The 10,815-nt window shown below is 40.1% G+C and overlaps 1 protein-coding gene across 1 annotated transcript; it reads left to right on the top strand.

The window, feature by feature from the left end:
- The first annotated feature begins 3,891 nt into the window (after nt 1–3,891).
- LOC100484915 (olfactory receptor-like protein OLF4) lies at nt 3,892–4,824 on the top strand. The gene has a single exon (XM_034651639.1). The coding sequence runs from the start codon at nt 3,895–3,897 to the stop codon at nt 4,822–4,824; it is 930 nt and encodes a 309-aa protein (XP_034507530.1). The 5' UTR covers nt 3,892–3,894.
- Nucleotides 4,825–10,815: the final 5,991 nt, after the last annotated feature.

Below are 10,815 nucleotides of genomic sequence, written 5' to 3'. Positions count from 1 at the left end.
TTCATATCTTCTGCCCATTTTATGATTTGTTTATTTGTTTCTCGTGTATTGAGTTTGAGAAGTTCTTTGTAGATCTTGGATACCAGTCCTTTATCTGTGGTGTCCTTTGCAAATATATTCTCCCATTCCGTGGGCTGTCTCTTAGTTTTTTTGACTGTTTCCTTGGCTGTGCAGAAGCTCTTTATCCTGATAAAGTCCCATAAGTTCATTTTATCTTTTATTTCTCTTGCCTTTGGAGATGTGTCGTGAAAAAGGTTGCTCTGGCCGATGTCATAGAAGTTGTTGCCTATGTTCTCCTCTAGAATTTTGATGGATTCCTGTCTCACATTGAGGTCTTTCATCCATTTGGAGTTTATTTTTGTGTATGGTGTGAGAGAGTGGTCAAGTTTCATTCTTTTGCATGTAGCTGTCCAATTTTCCCAGCACCATTTATTGAAGAGACTGTCTTTTTTCCACCGGATGTTTTTTCCTGCTTTATCAAAGATTAGTTGCCCAAAGAGCCGAGGGTCCATTTCTGGGTTCTCTATTCTGTTCCATTGGTCGATGTGTCTGTTTTTGTGCCAGTACCATGCTGTCTTTGTGATCACAGCTTTGTAGTACAGCTCGAAATCCGGCATTGTGATGCCCCCAGCTTTGTTTTTCCTTTTCAACAGTTCCTTGGAGATTCGGGGCCTTTTCTGGTTCCATACAAATTTAAGGACTATTTGTTCCAGTTCTTTGAAAAATGTCCTCGGTATTTTGATCGGGATAGCATTGAAAGTGTAGATTGCTCTGGGTAGTATGGACATTTTAACTATGTTAATTCTTCCAATCCATGAGCATGGAATATTTTTCCATCTTTTTATGTCTTCCTCAATATCTTTCAAAAGTGATCTATAGTTTCTAGCATATAGGTCCTTTACGTCTCTGGTTAAGTTAATTCCAAGGTAACGCATGGTTTTTGGTGTTATTGTAAATGGGATGGATTCCCTAATTTCTCTTTCTTCAGTCTCGTTATTCGTGTATAGAAATGCAACTGATTTCTGGGCATTGATTTTGTATCCTGCCACCTTACTGAATTGTTCTATAACTTCTAATAGTTTGGGAGTGGATTCCTTTGGGTTTTCCATATAGAGTATCATGTCATCTGCAAAGAGAGACAGTTTGACTTCTTCTTTGCCGATTTGGATACCTTTGATCCCTTTTTGTCTTCTGATTGCTGTTGCAAGGACTTCTAGTACTATGTTGAATAATAGTGGCGAGAGTGGGCATCCTTGTCGTGTTCCTGATCTTAAGGGAAAGGCTTCCAGCTTTTCCCCATTGAGAATAATGCTTGCAGTAGGCTTTTCATAGATGGCTTTTATGAGATTGAGAAATGTACCCTCTATTCCTACACTCTGAAGGGTTTTAATCAGGAAAGGATGCTGTATTTTGTCAAATGCTTTTTCTGCATCAATTGAGAGGATCATATGGTTCTTGAGTCTTTTCTTGTTGATATGATGTATCACATTGATTGATTTGCGAGTGTTGAACCATGCTTGCATCCCAGGTATGAATCCCACTTGGTCATGATGGATAATCCTTTTAATGTACTGTTGGATTCTATTAGCAAGGATCTTGTTGAGGATTTTGGCATCCATATTCATTAGAGAAATCGGTCTGTAATTCTCCTTTTTGAGGGGGTCTTTGCCTGGTTTGGGGATCAAGGTAATATTAGCCTCATAGAATGAGTTTGGTAGCTTTCCTTCTGTTTCTATTTTTTGAAATAGCTTTAGGAGAATAGGTATTATTTCTTCTTTGAATGTTTGGTAGAATTCCCCAGGAAAACCGTCTGGGCCTGGAGTTTTATTATTTGGAAGGTTGTTTATCACTGACTCAATTTCTTCATAGTTAATTGGCCTATTTAAGAAATCTATTTCTTCCTGTTTCAGTCTTGGTAGTTTATAGGTTTCCAGGAAGGCCTCCATCTCTTCCAGATTGTTTAGTTTTTTGGCATATAGCTGTTGATAAAAGTTTCTAATAATCCTTGCAATTTCAATGGTGCTGGTCGTGACCTCTCCCTTTTCAGTCATAATTTTAATAATCTCAGTCCTTTCTCTTTGTTTTTGGACAAGTTTTGCCAGTGGTCTATCAATTTTATGGATTCTCTCAAAGAACCAGCTTCTAGTCCTGTTGATCTGCTCTACTGTGGTTCTGGTCTCTAATTCATTGATTTCTGCTCTAATCTTGGTCAACTCCTTCCTTGTCAGTGGGTTAGGCCTGTCCCTCTGTTGCTGTTCCAGTTTCTTGAGGTGAGAATATAGAAACTGCATTTTAGATTTTTCTATTCTTTTGAGTGAGGCTTGGATGGCTATGTATTTCCCCCTTAGGACTGCCTTTGCAGTATCCCATAGGTTTTGGACCGTTGTGTATTCATTCTCGTTGGTCTCCATAAATTGTTTAATTTGTTTTTTGATTTCCTGGTTTATCGAGTCATTCTTGAGCAGGATGGTTCTTAGCCTCCAAGTGTTTGAGTTTCTTCCAGGTTTTTCCTTGTGGTTGAGTTCCAATTTCAGAGCGTTGTGGTCTGAGAATATGCAGGGGATAATTTCAATCTTTTGGTATTGGCTGAGACCTGTTTTGTGTCCCAGAGCATGATCTATTCTTGAGAATGTTCCATGGGCATTTGAATAGAATGAGTATTCTTTGGTTCTGGGGTGTAGTGTTCTATATATATCTATGAGGTCCAACTCGTCGAGTATGGCATTCAAAGCCTTTGATTCTTTGCTTAGTTTTTGCCAGGGTGTTCTGTCTATTTCTGATAGTGGGGTGTTGAGGTCCCCTACTATTACTGTGTTCTTATCTATATGTCTCTTTATTTTGGTTAAGAGTTGGCTTGTGTATCTTGCTGCTCCCCTGTTGGGGGCATATATATTAATAATTGTCATATCCACTTGTTGAATACTTCCTTTAAGAATAATATAGTGCTTCTGTATCTCTCTCAATGGCCTCTAGTTTAAAATCCAGTCTATCTGATATGAGAATTGCTACTCCAGGAATGCTGTTTTTTGTCAAATGCTTTTTCTGCATCTATTGAGAGAATCATATGATTTTTCGCTTTTTTCTTCTGGATAAAATCTATGACACTGATAGATTTGCAAATGTTGAACCACGCTTGCATCCCTGGTGAGAATCCCACTTGGTCATGATGGATAACCCTTTAAATGTACTGTTGGATTCTATTAGCAAGGATCTTGTTGAGAATTTTGGCGTCCATATTCATTAGGGAAATTGGTCTGTAATTCTCCTGTGTGNAAATTGGTCTGTAATTCTCCTTTTTGATGGGGTCTTTGCCTGGTTTGGGGATCAAGGTAATATTGGCCTTATAGAATGAGTTTGGTAGCTGTCCTTCTGGATGACTTTTCTTTCTTTCTTTTTTTTCTTATTTATTTATTTATTTTGATGTAATTTTCCATGATTCATTAGTTGCGTATAACACCCTGTACACCATGCAATACATGCCCTCCTTACTACCCATCACCAGCCTATCCCATTTCCCCACCCCCCTCCCCTCTGAAGCCCTCGGTTTGTTTCTCAGAGTCTTTTTCTTTCTTTAGTTGGTCTGGCTAGAACTTCCAGTGTTATATTGAGTAGAAGTCAGGAAAGAGGGCATTCTTGCCTTTTCCTGATTGTACAGGAGAAATGTTCCCTGTATCCTCAGCAAGTACCATGTTTGCTGCGCGTTTTTCATGAATGGCTTTATGTTGAGATCATTTATTTCTCATCCTAGTTTTTAGGTTTTTTTTTTTATCATGTTCTGTATAAGTATAAACAATTTTTTGAGTGCTGAATACAAACAGTAATGTACTTGACCAGTTAGTAACACATACTTTTGTCATGCTCTTTCTCTCTTATTTTGTTAGTCACATCAATAACATGGAACTAGAGAATCATACAGAAATTTCTGAATTTCTTCTTCTGGGATTTTCTGAGGAACCAGAATTGCAGCCCTTCCTGTTTGGGTTTTTCTTCTCCATGTACCTGATCACTGTGTTTGGAAACCTGCTCCTCATCCTGGCCATCAGCTCTGACTCCCACCTCCACACCCCCATGTACTTCTTCCTGGCCAACCTGTCCTTTGTAGACATCTGTTTCACCTCCACCACCGTCCCGAAGATGCTGGTGAATATACAAACAAGGAGAAAAGTCATAACTTATGACAGCTGCATCATGCAGATGTACTTTTTCTTACTTTTTGTAGGTTTGGACAACTTCCTCCTGACTGTGATGGCTTATGACCGCTTTGTGGCCATCTGTCACCCCCTGCACTACACTGTCACCATGAACCCTCGGCTCTGCTCACTATTGCTTCTGGTATCCTGGATCATGAGCGCCCTGCATTCCTTGTTACAAACTTTAATGATGTTGCGGCTGTCCTTCTGTACAGAGGTGGAAATCCCCCACTTTTTCTGTGAACTCAATCAGATGATCCAACTTGCCTGTTCTGATACCTTTCTTAATGACATCGTGATGTATTTTGCAACTGTGCTGCTGGCTGGTGCTCCCCTGGCTGGGGTCCTTTACTCTTACTCTAAGATACTTTCCTCCATATGTGGGATCTCATCAGCTCAGGGGAAGTACAAAGCATTTTCCACCTGTGCATCTCACCTCTCAGTTGTCTCCTTATTTTATTGTACAGGCCTAGGAGTTTACCTTAGCTCTGCTGCTACCCAGAGCTCCCACGCAAGTGCAGTGGCCTCGGTGATGTACACGGTGGTCACTCCTATGCTGAACCCCTTCATCTACAGCTTGAGGAACAGAGACATAAAGGGGGCTCTAAGTGTATTTTTCAGAAGGAAGCCATAAAAGGGCCATTTTCCCAAGAAGTACCTGTTATTGCAGACTAATGCCTAACAGCCAGAAATTGTGATTCGTTAATCGGATCATGAAATAAGAACTTAATCCCTCTATCTGTATCCTGGAGTGTCACGTTTTCTAAATTCAACTGCTTTATTAAATTTTCTGCTCCTTTTGATAGCCAACAATTTTCTTCTTTTTTGTTTTCTTAATTTCCATATTAGTTCTAACCCTGAATCAGAAATGATTTGGAGATTTCCATTTGCCTCATAGAGTGATGAACTCTACTCGTTTCATGTAATAAACTATGCTTTGCAACTGAGGCCATTCTTATAATTTTATTGTAGAGGAAATTCTGAGATCACACGTTTTTGCTCTGTGTCTGCCATTCATTTCCATGTTAGTCCTTTGTTTTTTTAAATTTTTTTAAAATATTTTATTTATTTATTCGGCAGAGAGATAGAAACAGCCAGCGAGAGAGGGAACACAGGCAGGGGGAGTGGGAGAGGAAGAAGCAGGCTCATAGCGGAAGAGCCTGATATGGGGCTCGGTCCCATAATGCTGGGATCACGCCCTGAGCCAAAGGCAGACGCTTAACCGCTGTGCCACCCAGGCGCCCCTCCATGTTACTACATTAAATGCTCTTTCTGGTGATATAGACTTAACCTACTAGTTTGTTTTGTAGCTAGTCTTGGGGTTTTATGATCCTGATTAGGATCCTGTTCTCGTATCAGCTCAGCATCCACAGTATCCCTGGCACAGAAGAGTAAGAAGAAAATTGCTTATGAAAAACACAATCCAAGTGTAATCTACAGAAAGGCAAATTTGCATAAACCACGTTACTTAATATGGGCTCAGTATCAGGAAGACCTGAAATAGGATGAAACAAAATTTTCAATCACATTTCTTTGTGCTTTTGATGATGAACCCTACGCATTGAAGTGTGGGGTATTTGGTGTCCATGTTTAAAGGGTTTTATTGATTGAAGTGAAGAATGTAGTTGCAGATTTTATATTATTTAATTGGATGATTTTGCCATTCTATTTGAAAATTTCCAGTGTTGCCTACAAATATTACTCCTTCCATTGCCATAAACTTAATATCTCTCTCTGTAATAATGTTATGAATATTGCAGTGTGAGTGAGTGAACAGTAAGTGTTTTCACTCTGTCATTAATTTCTTTACTTATTTTATGATGTTTTGTTGCTGATTTTATTTATTTGCATCTTCTCCTCCACCCCCTTTTTTTTTTTTTGCTCTAACAAATGGTTTGTCAATGTTGCTTAGCTTTTCAAAAATTAGCTCCTAGCTTTGTTAATCTTTTCTATTGGTTTTCTGGTCTATATATCATTTCTGTATGCTCTGATATTTGTTATTTATTTTCCTCTGCTGCTTGGGACTTAGTTTGTTCTCCTTTTTCTAGGTCTTCGAATCATACTGTTAGGTCATTCACTTAAGCTCTTTTATTTTTCTTCATGTAGACATTTATAGCTATAAACTTCCCTCTTAGAGTTGCTTTTGCAAAATCTCATGAGTTTTGATAGACCGTGTTCCCATTTTAATTTGATTGAAGATTTTTAAATTTCCTTTTTGGTTTCTTCTTTCACCTACAAGCTGTTCATGAGTGTGTGGTTTAATTCCTGCATATTTTTGAATATCTCAGATATCTGTACCCTTAAATCCATTGCAGCATTATTTACAATAGCCAAGACACAGGAACAGCTGAGTACCCATTGACAGATAAATTAATAATGATGGCATATCTCTACAGTTGAATTCAGCAATAAAAAAGGAAGACATCCTTTCCTTTGCTATAACATGGGTGGCCCCTGAGGGCATTATGCTAAGTGAAATAATCAGACAGGGAAATACCAATAATGTTTGATCTCACTTATATGTGAAATACAAAAATCTGAACTCATAGAAACAGAGAGTAGGTTAATGTTTGCCTGTGGCTGGGGTTTCAGTAAATGAGAAGATGCCGGTGAAAGCCTACAAACCTTTAGTTATAAGATGAATGAGTTCTGGGAAGGTAATGTACAGCACGGTCATTATGGTTAACGTTATTGTATTGTATACCTGAATGTTGCTGACAGAGTACATTATAAATGTTCTTACAACAAAAATAAACGATAACTTTGTGAAGTGGTGGATGTGTTCACTAAGGTATCCTGGTGATCATTTCACAATGTACATGTATATGTAATCACCAAGTTGTGTGGCTAAACTTCCAGAATTTTATATATCCATTACATTTCAAAAAAAGTGGAAAAAGAAGGGGTGGGGGGGATGAGATAATTGGATGATGGGCATTGAGGAGGCCATGCGATGTGATGAGCACTGGCTGTTATATGCAATTGATGAGTTGTTGAACTCTACGTCTGCAACTAATGATGTGCTATATGTTGACTAATTGAATTTAAATAAAAAAAATAAAACTGGAAAAATGAAGAAAAATATTCCTATGTCTCTGTTTTCCTCCTTTCATTTCAAATGTCTCCTCCTTCCAGCAGAACCCTCCCCATAAAAAAAGTACCAGAATGAAAACCATTATGAATATGTCAATGGGAAGGTCACTCAAAAGGAAGCTACCTACATAGGGATGCTATGAAGATGGCATCAGTGGTACAACAGGTTTTAGCTCCATCAATCAGTGAGTTAGATATGAGGTCCCTGGTCTCTCTGAGGAATCTGGAAAAAAAACCCTCTATTTCTTTGATCTTTTCTCAGACTAAGAATAGTGATCTAGAGGCAAGGGGCGGGAGGAAATATTTATTTTTGGATGAAAGACTGACCTTCCAAAGTAAATTTCCATAACTGTCCAGTAGACATATAATTCAGTTTCACTGTCTTCTCAGAGATCATTCCACTGCTGAAGGTGGAAGCAGAAATGAAACCTTTCAAATAGAAATTTATACTATTGGTAGACTGTTTTCAGAGATGGTCCCAAACCCCCATCTTTCTCTGTAGCCGTGTCTTTGGCAACACAGGCAGCACCTTCCATCAGGTGATGGAGGCCCTTCTTCCACCTTTGATATGGGCTGGATTAGGATTTTGTATTTGCTGTGGCCAGGAGGATATGATGGGAGTGACAGGGGACCTTAGGGCCTTGGTGCATTTCTGGTGCTCTGTCTTGGATCTCTGCATCTAAAAAGTGAATAAAGCCAGGTGGGATGCCAGAGGAAGTGAGGACATGTGGAAAAAAGCCCATTTGTCTAAGCCAAGGCCACTCTGGACCAGCCACAGCTAGCTAGCCAAGCCCCAATTATATTAGAATGCCCTGAAGATATCAGCATAGATCCTCCAGTTGAGACACAACCGACTAAGACTCTTGAGGAGATCAACAGAGATTAACACAACTCATCACCATATAATTCCACTTGATACTAAAGACATTATACCAAGCCATTTGCTTTCAGGGTGACTTGCTATGCAATAACATTCATGATCATTTTATTCACGTTTATTTCAGATAACCATTAAAAAGTGACCCTAGGAACATCTGGGTGGCTCAGTCTGTTGGTCATCCAACTCTTGTTTTCAGTTCAGGGCATGATCTCAGTCAAGGTTGTCAGATCGAACCCTACCTGGGGCTCCACACTCAGTGGTGAGTCTGTGAGATTCTCTATCCCTCTCCCCCTGTCCCACCCCCCAACCCCTGCTCTTGCTCTCTCGTAAATAAATAAATATTTTAAGTTTAAAAGTGACTCTAATGAAGATACATTTCAGGTACCATGTAGAGTTTGGGAGGACATACATTTTTGTGGAGAATAAAGGGTGACCCAGCGTCAGGTAACTAAGCAGGAATTCATGCTCTCTGTGTCCTGCAGAGACATCTTGATTTTAGCCCAATGACACTCATTTTCAGCATTGATCTCCAGAACTGGAACAGTATAAATTTGTTTCTTTTAAACATTCAGTGTGGTAAGTGGTGATAGCACCAATAAGAAAGTGACAAAGACATTTCTCCCATAAAACTTTCTTTGAAGAAACTTATTTAAGCCTCTCAATTCATTCACTTAGCTTCCTTGGGTAAGTGCATTTTGTGTTGAAACCCTATCTTAAGTAGAAGAAAAATCTAAAGTCAGTTTGGAGATATTCAGCACTATTAACTGGTATAGAGGAGTTCTCCTTGCATAAATGTTAATGTGGTTCTGTCTTTGAGGCCTCTGGCATGTAGGTAGGAAAAGTGATTCATTGTTAAAATTACAGTCACCTGTTCTACTCAAAATTTTTTTGATAATCCCATTTTTATTATGGGACTTCTCAAACATACACAAATGTAGTGACAATGGCATCAGGAACCTCACAGACACTTTACCTGGTTTTAGCAATGGTCAAAACCTGCCCAAACTTGGACCAAATTTATTCCCACTGGCAGTATTCCCAAAGCATTCCCTCAGTCTGTTTATTTTGACATAAATTCTACATATCATACAATTTTGCCTGAAAATTTTAGCGTCTATCTCCAAAATATCAGGACACTGTTTACAGCCACCTTATTATACCTACAGCTTCCTCCAGTGCAAACGTCTGAGGTGGCAGATAAGGAAACGGATGTTGAGTTATCATATTAACGAGAATGAACAACCACTCTTTAATGTTGTAGCATTGCAGGCTTCAAACGTTTAAAAAATTTGTGTTTGATTTGGGATCCAGTAAGATGCTGCAGTTGGTTGACGAATTTCTAAGTCTTTTTATTTTAATTTTATTTATTTTTAATTAATTTATTCATTTATTTATTTTTGGTATTTTCATTTTTTTATCTAAGTCTTTTTATATCTAGGTCTCCCCTATGTTTTTCACCTCTTAAATTTTTTTTATTATGTTCAGTATTTATTTACTTGACAGAGAGACAGCCAGTGAGAGAGGGAACACAAGCAGGGGGAGTGGGAGAGGAAGAAACAGACTCCCAGCTCAGACCAATGTGGGGCTTGATCCCAGGACCCTGGGATCATGCCCTGAGCCAAAGGCAGACGCTTAATGACTGAGCCACCTAGGCGCCCTGGGATGTGGGCTGCTTGTTCTTCCAGGCTGCCTTCTGGGGGAGGGGCCTGCTGCACTGATACTCAGGCAACCCTGCCTGCCTGTGTGGGAGGGATGGGCTCAGTGAGAAGCAGTTTTGGGGGGCTTTTGTTCTATGGCATCTTGTCCTGGTGCTTTCTGTGTCTCTTCTGAGAGTCAGAGCAGAAGTGACCATATCCAAACCTCTGTCTCAGAACAAAGAGATTGCAGTCTGCTCTTCACTGAGCTCTCCAGGCCACACTGACTCCGTTTCTGTCAGTGCTGCTAAAACCCTGCAGTGTCCTGGTTTGTGTGCCCTACAGCCGCTCTCCCAGTCCTCGCTCCCAGGGCCGGTACGTCTCTGCCCTTTGTGCTTCTAAAACCAACAGCTGCCTCCAGTTTGCCCCTGTGCCCCTGAGCTCTAGGTTTCAGTCTGGGGGGATGCACTAAAGACCTTTCCCTGCCACTACTAGTCCGCGAGTCCGGCCTGCTCCCCAGGGCAGGAGGCTTCTGCCTTCCTGGCGCAAGACCACAGAGCCTCCCTCCCCCTTCTGTTTATCTTCTGATACCTGTCCCCAGACTCTTGGCTCCCCGCTTCATACCTTGAGACCAACTGCTGGGGATGTTCTGTTTGTAGAGATCCAGATGTATCTTCTTACATCTCAGTCTGATTTCATGGGTGTTCAGAATGGTCTGGAAGATATCCAGCTCAATTCAGGGGACCGGTTGACATAATGTCCCCTACTCCTCTTCCATCTTTCCCTCCTCTTTATGATTTTAAAACTGCGAGTGGCGGCTGGCTCGGGAGGGCGCCTGAAGCTCCTGGATCGTGCCTGAGCGCTGCACTAAAACCCTTTCTGGGCTGCAACTACCCTGTAAAGTTTTTGCCTGGATATGGACACAGTTCCCAGATTTTTGTTTTTGTTTTGTTTTTGTTTTTTTTTTAATTTAATTTTATTATATTGTGTTAATCACCATACAGTACATCCCCAGATT

This window comes from Ailuropoda melanoleuca, unplaced genomic scaffold (genome assembly GCF_002007445.2).
Source record: "Ailuropoda melanoleuca isolate Jingjing unplaced genomic scaffold, ASM200744v2 unplaced-scaffold44551, whole genome shotgun sequence".
Taxonomy (NCBI): Eukaryota; Metazoa; Chordata; class Mammalia; order Carnivora; family Ursidae; genus Ailuropoda; species Ailuropoda melanoleuca.
This window is presented reverse-complemented; position numbering and strand designations above follow the sequence as displayed.

Bases quoted from the DNA above. Each gene is read 5' to 3' on its own strand.
- LOC100484915 (XM_034651639.1), top strand. From the start codon at position 3,895: ATGGAACTAGAGAATCATACAGAAATTTCTGAATTTCTTCTTCTGGGA.